Below are 21,882 nucleotides of genomic sequence, written 5' to 3'. Positions count from 1 at the left end.
GGGATATGAATGGAAATACAGAATTGTATAAACAAATTGAGTCTTCTTCCCCTGACCTTCCAGAACTAAACCTTCCACAGAGTATCTATCAGAGGGGCTATTTTCTTTTCTTTTTTTAAAGATATTTTATTAACATTTTCAAAAGCAAAGATAAACATATACAAACACTTCAATTCATACAATTTGTGCTTACTTCAGGTTATTAGTTTTTATGAACATTGTACAGTTATTATATTTACTTAAACATTGCTGAACTCAAAAAAATTATCTTTATTTACAACTTATTCAAGATATATGACTAATATTTTCTATCTCCATTAAATTTTTATTCTACAGTTTCCAGTTAGCATATTCAAAATAACATTCCCATTTCTTCAATGAGTCTTCAATCATTCTTTCTTTCAAGATGTTAGTTAGTCTGGCCATCACCGCATATTCTTCCATTTTTTGTTGCTGCTTTTCTAAATCCGGAACAGTCTCTTGTTTCCATGATGCTGCCAGTACTATCTTTGCTGCAGTCGTCAGATATCAAAAAAGTTCTCTATGATTATTTTCCAGGTTCTCTGGTGCCATCCCCAGTAACATAATTTCTGGATTCATTGGAAATTTGAAATTTGATACTTATCTCAATAGCACAAAAAACTTTACTGATTTCCAAATATCAGAGTCCTGTTAAAGGCACAGAAGCAGGCTAGGCTTTTTTTCTGGATTTTCTCAGTTGGCAGTCCAGCCCTGCACCCTAGCCCTGCATTTCTTGATGAATCTGTATCCAAAATTTCCTAATCTTTTTGCAAGTCCACCACAGATGAAAATAAGTTGCGTCTTTATCTTTGCATTTCCAGCTGCGGCAATCATATGTTTTATCTATCTTTTTAATATCCATTGGTGTGATATACCATCTGAAAAATTGCTTGTACCAGTTTTCTCGCAGATTATCAGAGGGGCTATTTTCTGTGTCAGAATGCTAGCTGTTGAGAAAATTTTGGCCCCATCTCCTAGCAGCAAATCTAGTGGTGACATCTAGTGGTGATTCGGTCAAAATTAAGTAGATATGTCCAAATTTGGGAATGTTGCTGCCTGATACCTTCTATGTTTTTTCCTTAATCTGTAAAAATTAATATGTTACTTATCTCAATAGCACAAAAAACTTTACTGATTTCCAAAAATCAGAGTCCTGTTAAAGGCACAGAAGCAGGCTAGGCTTTTTTTCTGGATTTTCTCAGTTGGCAGTCCAGCCCTGCACCCTAGTCCCAAGCATTATTATTTGGAAACAAGTCCAACTCAGTTCAGTGAGACTTACTCCAAAGTAAATGTGCATAGTTTGGTTCTAACAGCAAAGTGTTACTTTTTGTCCTAGGAACGTTAATAACCGCCTCTCGTTAAGCATTTTGGTTCAAAGGACAGAAAAAGGGAGCTGTCAGGGCCAAACTGTATGAAGCAGCATTCAGGGGAACCATGAGGATCTACTGTTGCTGTGTTTTCCTTTTTGTGTTTTCCTTTTGTTACTAAAGGCAAAAGCAGTTTCAGCAAGGAACATGGAAACCTGAGTCACATCAGACCTTTGTCCAGACAATGGGTTAAATGGCTTGTTAGTATCTTCCCTCTCTCTGATTCATATGTATCAAATCAGTTAACAACACTGTGTTTATGTACAGGGAATGGAGTATCTGGGCATAAAAAGATATGTCCACAGAGATCTCGCAACACGGAACATCTTGGTGGAGAACGAGAACAGAGTTAAAATTGGAGATTTTGGCTTGACAAAAGTTTTGCCCCAGGACAAAGAGTACTACAAAGTTAAGGAGCCAGGCGAGAGCCCTATATTTTGGTAAGTTTCTGTTTGCTGCTTGAATCTAAGCTAACTGATAGAGGAAACAACAGTGTCATTTTGCATGACAGTTTTGGTCTATTGAATGAGGGTTGAAAAGTCCCTGATTCTGTTTGGAAATATAATGCTTTTCCATGCAGCTTTTTATGAATTTCATATTCTGTCTCCCATTTTCTCCCCCTTGCAATATAGGTATGCTCCAGAATCACTGACAGACAATAAGTTTTCTGTGGCCTCGGATATGTGGAGCTTTGGTGTGGTTCTATATGAACTCTTCACATATATAGACAAGAACAAAAGCCCTCCAGCGGTTTGTATATATACTTATGCTTTATTTCAGTTCTATTTCAGATTTCCGATTGGTTCGAGATTTCTACAGTCCAAATCCTACTGCGTTGTTTATTGGATGTCCCATCCTGTTGTGATTGTATTAACTTAGTCTGTGCAGTCCACCTTGAGTTCCTGTGAGAATGCTGGACTATAAATAATATAAATAAAAATAATAAATAAATGTACACGCCACAGCAGCACAACTGTCCTCTTAAAACAAGTCTGGCTCCTCAACAATATATTTCCTTCTCTTTCTAGTTTATATCTTGTAGCATAGGAATAAAAGATAACATCAGGAGAGATTAACAGGTGGATCATGGAAAGTGTTAGTTTGGGGCATACTTTGCAGGATCTCTGACAAGCCCTGTCTCGATATACACCCACAAAAATCTGAAGTGGTGATGGACAAGTTCCCATCAGCTGTATTTGGGATGGAGTAATTTTTCTAACCCCCCTTTTGGACACACACCTTAACCTGGTGAGGGGTTTGTGTGTGTCAGTGAAGCTGGGAGCAATGCTGTAAGGGGGCTAGACTCTATCAAAAGACTAAATTCCTAGCAGAGTCACTCAAGACAGAATGGTCACACCTGAGACATCAAACGAACATGCATCCATCCACTTCAGAGATCAATGGCCATATCTGCAGAGGAGAACAGGCAGTTCCAATGGTGATAGGGTCAGAGGAATCCTTGAAGGTTAACTACTGGGCAGCAGCAGTAGTGGAAGGTGACACTGGCGGAGGATCTTTTGTAGACAATGGCAGTGCCACTGCAGCTAACCCTGGTTAGCACTGCTCAGAAGAAGGCAATGGTAAACCACTTTTGACCAACCCTTACCTTGAAAACCCTATGATGAAACAATCCAAAATGAAAAAAAGATATAGTGCAGGAATATGGAACCCCCAGGTCAGATGGCACTCAATCAGTTAATGGGGAAAAGCAGAGGACAAGTACGAGTGCTGTTCTCAATGATGTGATTGGACTAAAACCAAAAGGATGTTCAGAGGTTGATGTGAATGCATGCAAAAGGAAGGTCCAAGGCTGTTTGATGCATATAATAGGAACATGGAATGTGAGAAGCATGAATCAGGGTGAGCTTGAAATTGTAAAACAAGAAATGCAACATATTGTCGAAAGACACAATCTCATTGATTAACCAGATTTTTCCGGAAGATATAATAGCCTTATTTCACCATTGTTTGACAACAAGTTATTTTCTATGGGATAAAGAATTTTATGAACAGATTGATGGAGTAGCTATGGGAAGTCCTCTCAGTCCGGTAATAGCAAACTTTTACATGGAATATTTTGAAAAGACCGCATTAGAATCGGCACCTTACAAACCTACAGTCTGGTTCAGGTTCATGGATGATACATTTACTATTTGGAGCCATGGTGAAGAAAAATTAATGGACTTTCTAAACCATCTCAGTAATATCCATCCAAACATTCAGTTTACCATGGAAAAGGAAATTGAGGGTAAACTCCCATTTCTTGATACCCTTTTCATCTGTAAAACAAACTTTCAATTAAGTCACAAGGTCTACCGGAAACCAACTCACACAGATCGCTACTTACACAAAAACTCCAACCACCCCCCCAACAGAAAAGAGGAATAATCAAAACGTTAATGGACCGTGCAAGACGGATCTGTGAACCACAGTTTCTTAAGGAAGAAATTAATCATCTAAATCACACACTGCTAGCAAACGGCTATTCCAGAAATGAAATCAGAAGGGCTGTTAAACCAAACAAAAATCAGAAAACTCAGGAAAAACAGTCTCCCATAGGAAAGGTATTATTGCCATTTATTAAAGGAGTCACTGATAGGATGGAGAAACTTTTGAAAAAACATAACCTACAAACAGTGTTTAAACCCACCAAGAAAATACAACAGATGCTACGATCAGCAAAAGACAAAAGGGACCCCCTCACCTGTGCAGGAGTATATCATATAACTTGCAGTTGTGGACAAGTTTACATCGGGACCACAAAATGCAGCATACAAACAAGGATAAAAGAACATGAAAGATACTGCAGACTTGGCCAACCTGAGAAAGCAGCAGTGGCTGAACATGGACTGACACAAACAGGACACAGGGTCTTATTCCAAGACACTGAAAGACTGGACAATTCTACCAACTATTTTGTCAGATTACACAGAGAAGCCATTGAAATTCATAAACATCAGCACAACTTTAACAGAAAAGAAGAGAGTTTAAGAATGAATAAGGCTTGGCTTCCTGTCCTGAAAACCTCCAGACTAACGAAGACTACAGTCCACAATAGCCATGCGGATTAGCTTTGGATTCCACATGTTAACAGATCACTTCAGGATACAATGGTTCCATATTAACATACCACACCCTCATTAGCACATTATCTTGATACTGACAGGACAATGATTAGCACATTACCTTTGATATTTTTTGCAGGACAATGACTCAGCTCAAACCCAACCCCCTTCTGACTATAAATTACTCTTCCTACACACTTGACACTGGGAGTCACTGTCCTTCAGTGTTACTCCTTTGAAGATGCCTGCCACAGCTGCTGGTGAAATGTCAGGAAAGAAAATACCAAGACCACGGTCACACAGCCCAGATAACCTACAAGAACCAAAGAAATGCAACATTTGAACATTTCAAAGGTTCAAATCCTGGGCATAAGTGAACTAAAGTTGACTGGATTAGGACATTTTCTGTCCGAAAATTATGAAGTATTTTACTCGGGAAATGACAAAAACAGAAGAAACAGAGTTGCTTTAATAGTAAGCCAAGATGTAGCAAAGGCAGTCAGGAGCTATACTGCAAAGTGTGACCGAATAGTGTCAATCAGACTTCAGGGAAAGCCTGTCAGCATAAGCATCATTCCAGTTTATGCCCCAACTACAGATGCTGATGAGGAAGAAACTGAAAGTTTTTATGCAAGTGTTCAGGAAGAAATTGATCACGCACCTAAACAAGATGTGCTGATATTGTCGAAGGCTTTCACGGTCAGAGTTCAAGATGTGCTGATAATCATAGGTGACTGGAATGCAAAAGTAGGAAAGCAGAATCAAATGTTGTTGGCAGATTTGGGCTAGGAGCACGGAATGAAGCAGGAGAACGACTGATAGAATTCTGTGAAGACAACAGTTTGTTCATTGCAAACATGTCAGGCCTCAGTAATCCAATGCGTTCCTGGCAATAACTTTTCTCCAGATTGTACAGCGAGTTAAAAGTTTATTACAGAAAGTCAGTGGTTTCAGCAGGTAAAAGACTTAAGGCTAGAATACAGGCATGGGGGGATAGTGATACATATATAGAGCAGATACAATAGGGAAGATTAGTTTTGAGAAACAAAGAAACAATACAGAATTTAACTACCGGCAAGTACTTAAACAAACGCATACAGAAAATAAACGCGTTCGTTAACTGTCTGATCTTCCTGGGCTGTGTCATAGTTTTGCGGGACCCGGTATCAGATAGGCGATTTCCCAGGCGGGTCTCCATTGAGGTGTAGATCTTGGGAGGGAGACCGGGTGTAAACGGGGGGAGGGACGGAGTGCAAAAACTCCATTTTGTCCATGGGGGAAACCATCTTATTTCATTCCGGGGTTGACAGAGAGCCTATCTGACAAAACATGTTTCAGTCAACGAAATAGATGATTGTATACATGGACATCACCAGACGGCCAGTATAGAAATCAAGTAGATTACATAATTGGAAGCAGAAGATGGAGAAGCTCTATTCTCTGCTAAACAAGACCAGAAGCCGACGGCAGTACAGATCATGAATTGTTTATATCAAAAAGGATAAAGCTGAAGAAAAACACCAGAACATTCATAGTGCCAAAATACAATCTAAGAAGTATTCCTAAAGAGTTTAAGGACCATACAAAGAACAGATTTGCGTTACTGAGTTCAAATGAATGTAAACCAGAAGAACTATGAGTGGAAACTAGAGATATTATCAAAGAAAAATGTGCAAAGATTATTCCTGTAGCCAAAAGAAAAGCCTTGATGGATGACTGAGGAAACTCTTAGAATTGCCAAAGAAGCAAAAGTAAAAGGTGACAGAAACAGAATCAAAAGTCTAAGTGCAGCATTCCAGTGACTCACACGTAGAGACAAATACATTAACTGACAGGACAAAATAAAGAAAAAGTGAGAACAATACACTGAAGAACTATACAGAAGAGATGAAAGGATGAGAGTTTCCTTCCAAGAATAATCTTTTGAAGAAGAACCTACAGTTTTACAAAGTGAAGTGAAAGCTATGGCTGGTTTTAAAGGAAATGGGTGTGCCACAACATCTGATTGTTTTGATGCACAACCTGTACTCTGGACAAGAGGCCACAGTTAGGATAGAATATGGAGAAACAAAATGGTTTCCAATTGGCAAAGGTGTTAGACAATGATGTAGTTTATCTCCCTGTCTCTTCAGTCTGTATACAGAACATATCATTAGGAAATCTGGATTAGATTTAGATGAAGATGAAGTGAAAATTGTGGGGAGGAACATTAACAATTTGAGATATGCCGATGATACTACATTACTGGCAGAAAATAATGAAGACTTGAAACGACTACTGCTGAAAGTTAAAAGAGAAAGTGCCAAAGCAGTAGTACAGCTGAACATCAAGAAGACAAAAGTAATGACTACAGGAGAATTACACAACTTTAAGGTTGACAATGAGGAAATTGAAATCGTTGAAGACTTTCTATTCCTTGGCTCCATCATCAAGCAAAAGAGAGACTGCAGCCAAAAAATCAGAAGGAGATTGAGACTGGAAAGGGCAGCCATGAAGATTCTGAAAGTGTAAGGATTCTGAAGTGTAAAGATGTGTCACTGTCCACCAAGACTAAGTTAATTCATGCCATCATATTCCCTGCTATGTATGGGTGTGAAAGCTGGGCATTGAAAAAAGCTGATAGGAAGAAAGTAGATTTTTTTGAAATGTGGTGCTGGAGGAGAGTGTTACGGGTACCGTGGACTGCCAAAAAAACAAATCAGTGGGTTATAGATCAAATCAAGCCTGAACTGACCCTAGAAGCTAAAATGACTAAAGGAGGCTATCGTATTTTGGTCACATTATGAGAAGACAAGAGTCACTGGAAAAGACAGTCATGCTAGGAAAAGTTGAGGGCAGCAGGAAAAGAGGAAGACTCAACAGGAGATGGATTGACTCAATAAAGGAAGCCACAGCCCTCAGTTTGCAAGATATGAGCAAGGCTGTCAAAGATAGGACATTTTGGAAGACATTGATTCATAGGGTCACCATGAGTTGGAAGCGACTTGACGGCACTTAACACACACAATTTTTCTGACAGTTCTAAATTTACTTATAATGGATAAATGAACTTCTGCACATGTGCAGAAAGTACATTGAGTTTAAAATATTGTAGTCCAAGTCATGGACATAAATCACAGCTTGGGGTGGGGGTGCTACAAGGAATCCTGTGTAATCCTGGAACATGGTCATACAAGTTCCAGGATGCTTCCCAGACCAGCAAGCCAATGGCATTATTATTTTCTCTTTCCTCCTCATGTTCCCCACCACCACCTGCATATTCTTAACCTTTTATGATGAGAAGCAAAAACCCTCCTGTCAGAGGCTCAGTGTTAAATGCATTAGCATAATACAAACAGATTTTAGGTCTCATTGTGTTATCTTCAGAATTACTTTGAAAAATGGATGCTTCATCGATATATTGTTTGCCTCTGGCGTCTTGCATTGCAGCAGTCCAAAAAATTGGGCTTTCTACAGAGAACTTTCTCTTAAACATTTACACATGCTCCAGTGTTATTAATTTGACCCAGATTCAGTGCTGGATTTCTGTTTCAGGAGTTCATGCGCATGATTGGCAATGATAAGCAAAACCAGATGATCGTGTACCATTTGATAGAGCTTTTGAAAAATAATGGACGGTTGCCAAGACCTGATGGGTGCCCTGATGAGGTATTGAAATGTAATACTTTATCTTGCTGTTCTCTTGCTTTAGTTATGAGGGGCACCTGCAGATTGTTCTTGGGTTCTAGTGGCGTATACTAGCCGGATTCACTTTCTGTCTTTTTCTGGATTTATCACAAAATCAAGGATAACATCTGCTTTCTTCAGCAGCCTGGAATTTTAAAGGGAAAAAAACTCAGCTGCAATACACTATTGCTCCAAACCATCTAGAGTTTACAAAATACTTTCAGTGTGCAGTAGGTGCTGGCATATTAACTCTTTTTACCTGTTTTCAGCTAAGTTTCCCAGTCTTGAAATGTTATCATTACCAGACACATCTTTTGTGAACCATGTGTTTAAAAAAACAACTCAGGAACACACTGTGTGTGTTGTTAACTCCATAAGGGTTGTTACCTTCAGAGACCCTTTTATCCAGTTAACCATTACTAGAGTACAGTTGCAGGTGAAAGTGACTAAGTGGTCTCCATGTTTCGGGATAATGTGTCTATGTGAAAGTAACCATTTTGATAGCAGCAAGAAATCCTTTCCAAGCACACATTATAATATACCCAAAGGAATCTCAGAAGTTCTGAAATAGGGTCTGTATGAAAAATTATTCTTTGCCCATCTACCACCCTTTCCTCTAAATCTTTGGTTAGCGTTTACTTGGAATGATTTTTACAATATAGATCCCTTTTGAAAGTAAGAAATTGTCTTAATTATTTGTAAGTGCCCCTTTGTGTGTAACATTGTCCAATGGAGTGGAAACAGAAGCCTTTTCTCACCCTAGTTGCTTAAAGTAATTGTGTGGTTTTTTCCTGGGGGAAGGGGGCAGGAAGTTACAGGAAAGACTGTTAAAAGCTCAAGAGTTGGGAGAAATCACTGATCTCTGATCTTTCAACAGTACTGTTAATCATTTGTGGCACTACCTAGATATGTTCATGCTATTCTATCAGATTCTGTAGGGCAAGCAATAAAGTTTCAGCGGTTGTATTCAGCGGAAGAGGGTCAAGTAGAAGAGCAGCCTATTACATCGCAGAAAGTCTGCATGAGCCAGAAGAAGGCACTGCTGTTAGCAGAGCAGTAGGATATAAGTCATTAAAGCTGGTGCTGTTGACTCAACCAACCCCAATTATAAAGCACCTCATTGGAAAGACCAAGCTACAGCTAGTAACTGAGCTACAGCTAGTAACAACAGTGCAGCTGCCCCAAACAGGAGCCCTGCCAGACCATTCTTGGGTATGACTGTTTCAGATGGGCAGTGGCTTCAGCTGTTCCATTTTCTCATTTTATACCTGGCCGATGAATGGACAAACTTTGTGTGTTTGGAACAGATGGGGGCTTACCTCTGTAGATGAGTAGGTGGGAGGAGTGGGTATGCTACAGAGAAGGGGTTGGTGTAAGACAATGCACAGTACTTAAAGGGAAAGTTTGATAGTGTATGCTGCTGAGTACCTTCTGGTACCTTGACCTGCAAGATTTCCTTAGGATGGTTGACCCCTGACTATTTTGTGGACCTTATTTGATGTTTTCTCTCTTGCCAAGGCTTATGCCATAATGACGGAATGCTGGAATAATAATGTGAGCCTGCGACCCTCCTTCAGGGACCTTGCTCTGCGAGTGGATCTTATAAGGGAGAGCATGGGTGGATGAGTTTACTGGAATTCTTTCAGAAGGATACATTGGCATACAGAACAAATATGTTCTGGGTCCTTTGGATGGTTGCAGATGATTGGCTTCCTATGCACTGCCATATACATTCATCTTATCTTGAGGACAGAGACTGTAGGGAATCATCACATCCAAACTTGCAAATGATGTAGACGAATTCTGCTTAGTTTCTTCATCAAGAAGACTACAATGACACCAATGAAAAGCACTTCGGCTGTCTGAAAAGCAAAATAGCATAATGTATGTTCAGTCTGCAATCACTATGGTTTGCCTTGTAGGGTCATAGTGCAGTTGTGCAAAAAAAAATCAAGCAGAGAAGTTAATAGAAGGATGAGAAAACTAAATTTAGGGACTGAGGATTTTTCTACATAATGGTTGTCTTGGGTTGCTGCTGAAATGAAGGTGACATAATCAGTACCTGACCTGTCATACTTCATTATGTTGGAAACATCTTGGGTCCAGTTTGACAACGCCACTAGAAGTGTCTGTGTTAAGTTGCACCACTTTAAGAAGAGCAAATATTTGCACTTAACATGTTGAACTGTATGGAAATACAGGTTCACCCTGTACTACTCATCATTGCTATTTATGGACTCTGTCTTGATTTCCCCACGGTAACCTTTGTCCATTTTGCCTACCACAAAAGATGACTGTGTAACAGACAAAGCTGTTTTCATTTAATTGACAGATAACATGATTGATTTTGCATAAATGTACATTTCTCTGGATCGTTTGTGGCTATGCAATTACGTAGAGTTTGAAGAATTTTTTTAAACAGACAATTGAAGTGTGTAGCAGAAAAGCACAATCTCTATCAATCTATGGTGAGAGAAGAAAGCAGCCTGACTGAGCATGAGGCTAGCCTGAGGGTCATGGAAGAGACCCTGCTGGTGCCAACAAGAAGAATTGCTTAAGCCTGGCAGCTGTTCAGAGTAGTGTCAGATGCAAGATGCATAGGTCTGCTCTCTGCAAACTGACAGCATAAAAAAAGAAAACCCAGGAGACATCATAAATGCTTTCCTCACTGAACATGCACTGCACAAGGGCTTGTGTTTTATGAATAGGGTTATATAGTTTTTAAAATGTCCAGGCTGTAATGGCTTCTCTGAAGAACAAGTCAAATGTATATTTTTGGATAGTTTATTGAGCAATTTTTTATGTGCCTGACTGAGCCAATCACTGGCCAGCAATATAAGCAGAGAGATACGTTAAGGCAGAGTGATGTACTGTATATATTTTGAAGGAAAGGGATCAAATTATATATATTTTTTCCAAAAAACTGCTGAAAATTACATTTTTAAATGAACAAGTATATAGCCGTCTGTTTTCTTATGTTTGTGTTGTAGATGTGTTATGTTCTCTCTGTCTCCTAAAGGTACAAAAATTTGCAAGCTTAATATTTTCCAAATGCTAAGCCTTGATATCTTTGCCAATTTTATTACATGGTTCAGTTTTCCTTTTCTCCCTCCATTTTTGCAGGGTGAGTTATTCATATAGAAATAGAAAGCATTATTCTAACATAACTAAGAACATAGGGGGCCCAAGAGAGTACCTTTAGGTTGTTGAATAAGTTGGCTGTTTGTAGTAGCAGCCATATGATTCTGTTTGCTTAATTTTACAGAGCAATTTGTGAAATATTGTGAAATAAACTGAAGTTTATATTGTGAAATAAACTGAAGTTTGGTGCAGTTACTTCAGCCCCAGGATCTGTGATGCAGATACATTTTTTTCAAGGTAAGGTACAGAGTAGCCAGCAGTCATACCCTTGGCTGCTCATCTCTGACTGGAATTTTCAGAGCTGTCCCTAGAGTTCAGTGGAAATGTACCGTGCTGGCCAGTTTGCCTCCTTTACACTGCTTACCCACCCAGGCATGCTTTAGAGGCATATTCAAGTGTGGTGCTTACTTCCTTAAAGAGATCCAAAGGGAGAGTTGGTGAAATGGGACAACTGATTCAAGCATTTGTTAAACATTCCAAACATGTGAGTGTTTGGAATTTAGCCTTGATGGCACTATGCCATAAATCTCATAGCCTTTGTATTTACCTCAAACAAAGAGGAGATGTGTAGTGATACAGATTGTATAAGATGAAAAAGTACCTTAGAAAGATTGCAAATATTTACCCGGTGAGCACCAGCATTAGACTATGCCACTCTGGGTTAGAACTGGCCTAGTGGCTCCAATGCATATGTTAAGTTCTGTCCTTATAAGAGTTTCCTTGTTTTCCCTTAACAAATAGAAGTATGCTTTGCCCTAATCTGTTTGTAAAGGGAAATGGGAAATGCCTAGCTGAAAGGGATCGCACAATCTGTCTTGTATATTCAGGCAACAATATTGTGGATGTTTTAAGTGTAAGGACTTATGCCAAGCAGCTGAAGAAGGGAAGAGAGCAGAAGCCTGGGTCAAAATTGTAAGCAGTTGCATTGTATAACAGTATGTTATATTTGAACTGCTGGAAAATTATCAGATAGCATTTTAAGAGGCAAGGAAAGCAATATAAGGTATCAGGATAAACAAATGCGGCAGTGTGGCACTAATGGAATGCATCTGTTTGATAAAGAATTTTATGTTCTGTGTAAAGAAAAAAAGCTCAGGGAAGTTTGTGAAATGCAATGTAGAGATCTTCCATAATACTGTTTTTTCCCCAATGTGAATAAAAGCCTTTGCTTGTTCTAATAAAGTTTGTCTAATTTTCTTAAGTTGAATGACAACCTGCAAGAAGATAGGCTTCTCCAGTTCTGTATTTTGGAGGGCCCCATCTTTGTCTTCTCCCATTTTTCAGAAAGTTGAGTTTTGTATATTGCAATTAGATATTTTCATCAGGCTGGGACTAAGTAGCTCATCGTTTAAATATAAATTTGGGCTCCAGTTGGGATAAATTTTTATGACATTAAGTGGAAGAACAATAATTCTCTCTTGATTATTTAAGCTCGCTGGCCCCCCATTCCTTGCTCCCATATTGATGTGAAGTGTCTTGGGACACCTGTAGAGGTAGTCCCTTTAACTCAGTATATGTTAAAGTGCAGCTGTTGTGGATTTTAAGAACATGATAAAAAAGTACTCATGGGCTATTTGAAATTTGTAAAGGAATTGACAGCCTCATGCATGTGCCTAAAGTATTTCTGCATGATCATGGAGACTTTCCCAAATTTTACTTCCAGTTGCAGTCCCATGTTCAGTATTGGATGCTGCCCTAGGTGGTTCCCCTTACCTTGAGGAACAGCTTTTAGAGGGGTACAAAAGGCTGTGGAATGTGGGGGGCACATAGTCCTTGTGTGCTTGCAGAAGCCTTTCCCTGTCTCTTTTGAATCTTAATTTAGACACTGGTTTCATATTTCTTTATTGAATCACTCAGTGTGGAGTACCTACATGGGACAAATGCAGTCACAATACTAGTTATAATATTTTGAAATCAATACACTTCAGAAATATGCTGTATTTGAGAAATTAATTCTGTACATATAATGTAAAATTATGCAATCTGTTTATTAAAATATGCAGTTATCAATTGTTTTCCCACAGTTTCCACATGACCATTATTTTGTTTATCATGATACCAAAAGTTGCTATGATTTGCTGTGGAAGAAATACCGTATTTTTCACTCTATAATTTTTTCCTCCTCAAAAGCGAGGGGAAATGTCAGTGTGTCTTATGGAGCGAATGCAACGGGGCGCGGCGCCGGGGCGCCCCGGGGGCCGGCTGGGACTCCGCCAGCCGCCCAGCGCAGTGCAGAGTCCCTGCCCAACAGCTGAGCCTCGGGACCGGGAAGCGCGGGGGGAGGTTAATCTGCTCTGCGCTGCCTGAGCAGTTTAAAGACCCACCGCCCCCCTTCCCAGGACAGGATACTTTAGTCACTTTTAAGAAACACTGTAAAATATATATATAAACACAAACAAGGCCCAGGGTCACCAGTTAAAACACTCACATTTGGGAAGGAAAGTAAAGGAGCAGTGAGCCTTCATATCATATATTTTTTTGGGGGGTGTCGATCATGCGGTAGGCACAGAGCCCTCTTGAACAAAAACAAAACCACCTTGCTTTCCAAAGAAGTTGGGGTTCAAAGCTTGCAGAGGCGATTGCAGGCCGTTAGCATGCCCCCAGCCGGGCCGAGGTGGGAAGGTGTCCCTTGCATGCAAAGGTGGGAGGGGGTCCCTCTCTGGCCGGCCTCGGGTAGCTCCTCCACGTCCTTCCGCAGCCCGGCGCCCATGCATGAAAACGCCTCTCCGCCGAGCCCTGCGCCGTTTTGCAAAAAAGCCAGCTGTGCCGGCCGCTTCCTCCTCCTCTCCCCTGGCCTCTCCATCTGATCGATGCGCTGGCCCTTTCTAGCCGGTGACTCTTCTGTCCTCGTCCCCCCTCAGGTAAGGAGGAGGAATGGAAGCGGGTGCAGGAGGGAGGTGGGGTGACCGCAAAGAAAAGGCAGCCCTTACCTTCCACGGCCATTCTCTCAGAGCTCGCATAGTGCATGCATAATTCGCCAGCCAAGGGGGTCCTTCTCCTGCCTCTCCCCCAACCCCCCCTCCTTCCCTCTTTTCTTTTTTGCACCGTTTTCTCTTTCGCTCATCTGCAGCCCAGGCGATCAACCTGCAGCAAGAAAGGGGGTTAGCCCGTTCTCCCGCAGCAGGCTGGGAAATGTAGTTCTTGGCCTTGGTTAAAAAACTCCGGCTGGGCCGCAATGTCCGAACGGTTTGCTCCTCGACGCGCACGCCCAGCGTGCTGAATGAAAAAACGGCACCGCCCGAGGAGAAGGAGCAAGTCGCTCCCTGTCCTGCCTCTGCTCCTTGGGGTGGCCTGCCAGGGAACGGAGACTACAAATCCCCAAATGCAACGCGGTGAAATTGAGAGGCGCCCTACTGTAGGGCTGTTTGATTGAGGACTTCCTTGTCCAGCTCAAGGAGGCGACAGGTAGAGGCGCAGGTGCTGGAGAGGAGAGTGTGGGTGGGCGATGCGCCTCTTGTTGCCTCTCAGCAAAGAAGGGAAAGGAATCGAGCCCAGCTAAAACAGCCCTTCTCTTCCAGCTGCCTTCTCTTTAGCTGCTACTTTGCAAAATAGCTGCAATTAATGAGTTTTAGCAAATATAATAGGGGGAGGGGGAATCATGCAATCTGTGTAATGGCTTCCTTTGCTCTAATCAACTAGTGTGTTAGGTGCATTCCTTCAGGTATCTGTCAACTAGAACCTATATATATCATTTCCATTTCCATTTATTGTTATGGCCATTGGCCAGCGTAGTATATGATTTAGAAGGTAACAGGCTCTTAAGAGAAGGAAAAATTGAACTGGAGTTTGGTTGCCCTCCAGGTGGAGATCTCGAGGAGTTACAGCTGATGTCCAGACTACAGAGATCAGTTCCCCTGGACTCTATGGCATTATAACCTGCTGAGGTCCCTGCCCTCCCCATACTCCACCCCCTAATCTCCAGGAATTCCCTCACCCAGAGTTGGCAACCCTAGGAGTGGTGTGCTTTGGCACTGTCAACAATGCATTTATCCCAGAAAGGCATTTTTCACTTTACAGTTTATGGCGTTGTAACTCTAGCTGTAGAAATCTACTAATATGTAGCTTGGGCTGCAATGCTAAGAACACTTTTTCGGGAGGAAACACACACACACCCAAATAAAGCACGGCTTATTTTTGAGTTGAGCAACCCAAATAGGCTAGTTTAGCCCAGGCTCATCAGAGCATGGGAACTACGCAGGATTGGCCATGGTCAGTTCTTGGAGGGGGGGTGTCTTGAAAGTGCTCTGCGCTGCCTGGGATGGCAGCGTGGAGAAGTTTAAATACCCCCCGCCCGGCTTCCAGGGAGGGGGATCTTGAAAGTTCTCCACGCTGCCATCCCAGGCAGCGCAGAATAGTTTAAAGACCCCCACCGGGGTTCCAGGGACTCCCTGGAAGCCGGGCGGGGGGTCTTGAAAGTGCTCTGTGCTGCCTGGGATGGCAGCACGGGGGAGTTTAAAGACCCCCCACCAGGTCTTTAAAAAATATTTTTTTTCTTGTTTTCCTCCTCTAAAAACTAGATGCATCTTATGGTCAGGTGCATCTTATGGAGCGAAAAATACGGTAGTACATGTTCAGTAATGCTGCTATGAAGTAAAATAAAAATTCTAGCATTTTTAAAAATGAAACTAATTTTGATAAAATATTGTAAAACTTGGGGAAATGTGGCTTTGATTTACAGTTACAAGTACAGGTCTGTGGTTCATTAAATATCAACATGCTGAATTTCAAAATTTCTTGCTTTTGTTGCAGAGAGTTGAATCAGTCACAAAATAAGCAAAAGTTTAAGCATAAACTGCAGCTTAAAACAAAAGCAGAAAAGTAGCTTGATCTTGAGTTTGTAAGAAACACTTCCACAGTTCCTGGGCACCTGTTACTGTATATTGCTGTATCAACATATCTCAAGAGTATTAAATGTTTTCAAAAATCCTACAGCGTCTTCTGATTTTTGCACATGGTATCACAATAATTCTTACCACTGACCAAACCCAGGATAGTAGGAATAAAAGATGCTAGGGTAAATTTGATGTTGACAGAGCAGTGGAAAACTGACCTACTCAGAAGGAGAGTTTAATTTTTTTAATTCAGTTTATGCCCCACCCTCCCCCTGCAAAAAACCAGGTTCAGGGCGGCTTCCAACAACAAATACAATCATAATCATAACTTTTACAGACTTCAACAACACTCTACATATTACAGTGATAAAATCTGAGGATTTTCAGACCAATTGTAAGCTTTCTTGTGCCAATAAATACTCATTTAGGAATGTAAAACCAGAGGACCAGCAAGGACTTGCGGGGGACATCTCATTTCTGCTTCCCACACTATTTCCTTTTTCTGTTCACTGAAAGCCTCCATAGCCTCTTCCCCTTTCCTGCTTCTTTCTTTCCTTAGCTTGACAATTACTAGATTAGGAACAGTCCTTTAACCTAATCACTTACTTATCTAGCTTACTTATCTAACCATAACTACTATCCATCTCCAGTTCCCTATTCTGTTATATTCTTTCCTCCTTCAATCTTACCTCCATTCACCCCCTTCTCCTTCTAATCGGAGAAAATGGCATCCCGGGAGGAAAGAGAAGGAGAAGAGTTCAAGTCTGGAGATGAGCAATTAGTGGCTGGACTCCTCTCTCCACAGTGGCACAACTCATCACCCTCTGGGAATTGCAGACGTGAAAGCTATCGCCTCAAAAAGAAAATGGCCACCACCGCCAGAGCAAAAGGGCGGGGAAAAGACGTGGACTGAAGAAATGGATGCTGCTATGCCCTGTTCGACCCCTAGGGGTTCTGAGGGAGTGCAAACCACCCAGATGGCTGCCTTAACTGGAAATTCAACAGAAATCGGTAACGTAGACCTCTCCCAGCTTTTTGCAATGGGTGGGCAGCTGAATTGCAGTATGGTCGATCTAATGAGATTAGTTTTGAGGGAAGAGCTTGCTCACCTATGCAATTCAGCCTTGGGAGACCCTGTGGGTTCCAGGGCTCACTCTCTTTTGTCAACAATGGCCCAAACACAAATGGGAAGCTATTCTGGAGCAGAGTAATAGTGCTAGCCACGCCTGGCCCACCAAGGCAGCTAGAAAGGCTGTGCCTCAGAACCCAGGTCCCAGCAATAGATCTAGTTACCCCCCTTCACAAAACCCCTTGGACGAGGAGGACAGAGGAAGGAGAGTTTTCCTCAGGAGAGGATGAAGGAGAGAAAGAATCACAGTACCAAGAACAGCAGTCTCACCTCTTTGCAGGCGAGGATTATCAGGCTACTTACTCTCCCAAAGTCCTTGCAGCTCTTGATTTGCATGCAGATGAGGACACAGAAGCTGTTAAAAATAAATCCAAGTACAGAGGAAATAAGGATTTTTTCTCTAGGCTAAAAACTCAATCTAGATCCATCCCTTTCCCTGAATATTTTGAGGACCTAATAAGGGCACAGTGGGAGAAGCCAATGTCCAATAGGCAGTTCCCCATTGGCAAAAAAAAAGCTATATTCCCTAGAACCACATGCTATGGGCCTTCTTCAGGTTCCGCTGGTGGATGCCCCCATAGCAGCCCTCCAATCCTCGGGCCTACTCTCCGAAGATGGGGCAGGGAACATTAGAGATCTGCTGGACAGGAAGGCAGACTTTGCTACCAAAAAGGCTCATGAGGCATCTGCCCTTTCAGTCGAAGCCTCTGCCACTGCAGCCCTATTTGCCAGGACATGCATCATGTGAATCAGGAAGTTAATAGAACTGATTCCACAAGAAAATAGAAGAGTGTCAGAAGGTCTAAACAGAGTCCTAAAGGCAGTTAACTTAGCAGATGCCACTCTGTACTCTATGACCTTCTCAACAAGGGTCCTAGCAGCTTCCTCTGTCTCCAGGAGAGACTTTGGCTTAGGGAATGGTCAGCAGACTAATCATCAAAATCATTCCTGCTGTCCTACCCCTTTGAGAGAGGTTGCCTCTTTGTCAAAAAACTAGATGGTATCCTTGTAGAAACTAAGGATAAAAAGAAAGCAATGCCAAAATACATCAGGAAGGAGGGAAATAGCTCATCTGCAACCTTCTTTCAGCCCTTTCAGTCCTTTCATTCCTTGGAACAACCAAGATGTTGGAACAACAGGTGAAGTGCATGGTCTGGCAGGGAAACAGGTTCAACAAAAACTCCCAGTTTCAACACCAGGGGGCAGACAAATCAGAGAAATTCTTCACTAAACAAGGGAAGCAATGACTGCATTCAGACTCAAGTGAGGGAAGACTTCTACATTTCACCAACATCTGAAACCAAATCATAAACAACAGTTACCTGATACAATTCAGGCACACACACACCCCACCAGATTCGTTAACCTCATCACCACTCTCACCAAACCGAGACAAACGTACCCAGAACCAAGAAGCGATCTGCCATCTACTGGAAATACGAGCCAAAGAACCAGTACCGTCTTCACAGCGCACGCCATGATATACTCTATCTTCTTTAACGTGCCAAAGCGAAATGGGAACTGATGCGCAATCTTAGACTTGAAGTATGTAAACAGGTTTGTGAGGCAAAAACATTTCAGGGTGGAGACTCTTTGATCCATCATCAAGGCTCTGCGACCCCAGTCAGTCCCAACGTCCATAGATTTAATGAAGGCCTACCTGCACATACTGATCAACCCATTACATCGCAAGTACCTTTGGTTCGCCCATGGTCAACATCACTACTAATTCAGGGCACTCCCCTTTGGGCTTTCATCAGCCCTGAGGATCTTCACAAAGGTACTCATCACTCTGATAGTGCTTCTGAGGGAGCAATGGATTCACATCTTTCCCTACTTGGATGACATCCTGGTGAGTGCCCCCTCCAAACAGGTGGCAATTCAACACACCTCGACAGTTCTACACCTCCTGGAACAATATGGCTTCCTCGTGAACTGAGCCAAAAGTGAGTGACAACTGATGCTACCCAAGAGTTACCAGGTTTTGAAATTCCCGCTGCTGAAGATGTCCTCCGACCTCAGAGTGAGAACAGAACCTTAGCTTACCTGTGAGAGTCCCTTCTACTCTGAGGAAGGAGGACATCTTACCCACCCAGTGCAAAGTACCAAAGATATAATGAAGAACAAAACATGTACTAGATAAGATAAACATCACTATGTGCCTCTGAACCTACAGAGGATTCCCTACTCTTCCCTTTTTCTTACAGTGGTCATAAAGTTTAAAACTATGTTCAGTTGTTACTAACAATAGTTATGTTACATACATACATATATACGCACACACACACACAATATACATATTGTTTTCTACCTCGTTTATTTCTTCCTGCCTGTTAGCTTTGAATGTTCTCAACTGAAGCTTAGAGGGTGGTCCTAGCTCAGGGACAGGAAGAAGTTTAGAATCCTGCCTCCCTGAGCATGAGAAGGAAACCACCCGCTGCTGAAGATGTCCTCCTTCAGAGTAGAAGGAACCCTCACAGGTAAGCCAAGGTTCCGTTTACTGATCCGGGGACTGAGGTCCACAGAGAGGCAGCTGTGTGGAATGAGTAATGACCAGCATTTCTCGTAAGGAAAGTGAAGGAAAACTACAAGTACAGAGCTCCCATTTTGGGAGTTAAACACAAAAATTACAAGCAAGATATTTTCAACATAGTAACAACAGTGGGAGTTTATATATACTGGTCCCATAAGTCAGTTGTTTGGGGCGGTCCCAATACAGACAAGCTTCTGTTACAGGTGTACATGGAATGTGAATAATCACCTCCCTGGTCTCATGCGTTCCTGTGAACCCGTTTTAGATGGACAATGTATTCCCCCCCCCAAGCTTCCAGTTTTGGGGAGGGCGATAGCAACTCTCCCCCCACCCCAGAAACTTCGGCAGACAGAGGGTCAGGGTGCACACTTCTGTGGGACGGGTTGCAGCAACTGGACCAGTGCTACTGCAGACGGGAGTCTCCTAACTGGAGGATGGCATGGGAAAACAGAACATACAGGCAGAAAACCCAGCGGTGTTTGCTTTGGGCTAAATTGGCAGAGACCTGCATGCGTGAGACAAAACTGGAAAAGATTAGCAATTGAAGAGGCGCTTGGCTGGAGAGATGTGCCTCAGAGCGGGGTTGCAAGATGATCCTGGGGGTGGAAAGAGCTGAGCGCGATCAGCTTTTGGGGATGAAAAAGTTGTTACAGAGGAGCGCTAGCCGAAGTGAGCTGAGCGAGGCTAGCAGAGCATGACGGGTTATGCAGATTTGAGACTGCTGCTGGGAAAAGAAGTTACAAAACTAGAATAAAGCATTGGGAACACTTCCTTTTAGAGCAGATGGTGTTCTGTAGATAGACCTTGGATTTGGCTGTGGACAAACAGGCACTTTAAACTGTCACAGTAAGGTCAAAGGGAGCCACTGTTTGGGGCAACCCTTCCTATGGGAGAGAATTTTTATAGGTATGGGGGTGAAGTTGGAGCCAGACTGCATGGTCCCCATTGGGGGCTTTTCTGGCTAGGTTTATGATTCTGTGCAGATGCATTATTTTCTCTGCCATACCTTGTCTGATAAGGCTGGCTTTTTCTAGATCTTTTCGAAGTCTGCCTGTCTTGTGAACTGATCTTCCAAACTCTCTCAGTCTGGCTAGGCTGGCTCCTACTACACATCTACCTCAGAAGGGCTAAGGCCCTTCGCCAAAACGGTAAACAGAAAGAACAACAAAAAAGCCCTTGTTCTCCCCCCCTTCCCTTTTCTTGCAGTGAGCAACATTGTTGCTAGGTCCAAGAGGGAAAGAGGGTATCCCTATGGTAAAGACAATCATATGGAGAACAGGATAGAAAAAAGGAGCAGCCTTAATAGTTGCTAGGAAGTTCAAGTCTTTGTTGACTGATTTAAGAAAAAACAAAACAAAACACACAGCTCAATAAATCCCTATTAGGAGGCTGTGCTAGTCGTGGAGAGCTGAGATTTGTTGAAAGACAAAGGGGCTCGATGTTGTTAAACCAGACAGCTGAGAGAAAAAACCATCAGGTTGGAGAAAAAAGAGCCAGGCTAGTTCTGAACTGCCAGATGATTGCGGGGTGAAAAGGTCAGCGCTTCTGAAGCCTTCCAGAGGCTCCTGAACATGCCCTGGCACCACTAACTCTGGCTGTTGCATTTGGGTTTGAACAGCAAGGCATTCTGGTCATGTAAATGAGGGGGTTCTCTGGCCAAAATGGGGCAAAACAGAAGAAACTCAATGGCACAGGTTTATTAATGGCACAGGTTATAAAAAGTAAAGGGCTCACCCATGTCAACCTTAAACCAACGATTTTGGAGTAGCATCCATGGCGAAGAGTGAAGTGGCATTTTGGGGTGACCCAGGATTTGAGTCAAAGGCTTCCATAAGAGGGCGGGGGTCAGAGACTAGGAGACAACCAAACCACGGCTGAGGGTTCTTCTGGGGACCCTTCTCATCTGCATGGGTGAGGAGTTTCCCTGGAAGCACAAAGGGCATTTCTTGGTGCTTCTGCAGATCCCGATGGTGTGGTATATTTTTTAGCGGAGGGGGGGGGTTATCCCTCCAGATGGGACTGAGCTGGCCTTGTCTTTTAATTACTCTGCCTTAGCCAGGTTGGCTCCTAGTAACTGATTTCTTTCCTCAAAACTGTCAAAGAAAAGAAAGGAAGAAAAGGGATATCT

At 42.3% G+C, this 21,882-nt stretch overlaps 1 protein-coding gene across 1 annotated transcript in view; it reads left to right on the top strand.

Moving 5' to 3' along the window:
- The window catches only part of LOC130476296 (tyrosine-protein kinase JAK2-like), a 75,666-nt gene extending 65,900 nt beyond the window's left edge, over positions 1-9,766 (top strand). Inside the window, exons 20-23 of the mRNA XM_056848219.1 lie at positions 1,656-1,828; positions 2,021-2,138; positions 7,988-8,101; positions 9,638-9,766. Of these exons, the coding sequence (XP_056704197.1) occupies positions 1,656-1,828; positions 2,021-2,138; positions 7,988-8,101; positions 9,638-9,745 (513 nt within the window). The 3' untranslated portion in view covers positions 9,746-9,766. The remainder of the gene's footprint in view (positions 1-1,655; positions 1,829-2,020; positions 2,139-7,987; positions 8,102-9,637) is intronic.
- The last annotated feature ends 12,116 nt before the right edge of the window (positions 9,767-21,882 follow it).

The sequence above is a fragment of the Euleptes europaea genome, chromosome 4 (genome assembly GCF_029931775.1).
Source record: "Euleptes europaea isolate rEulEur1 chromosome 4, rEulEur1.hap1, whole genome shotgun sequence".
NCBI classification, from domain to species: domain Eukaryota; kingdom Metazoa; phylum Chordata; class Lepidosauria; order Squamata; family Sphaerodactylidae; genus Euleptes; species Euleptes europaea.
Note: the sequence above shows the minus strand (reverse complement) of the source record. Positions and strands in the feature narration are given on the sequence as shown.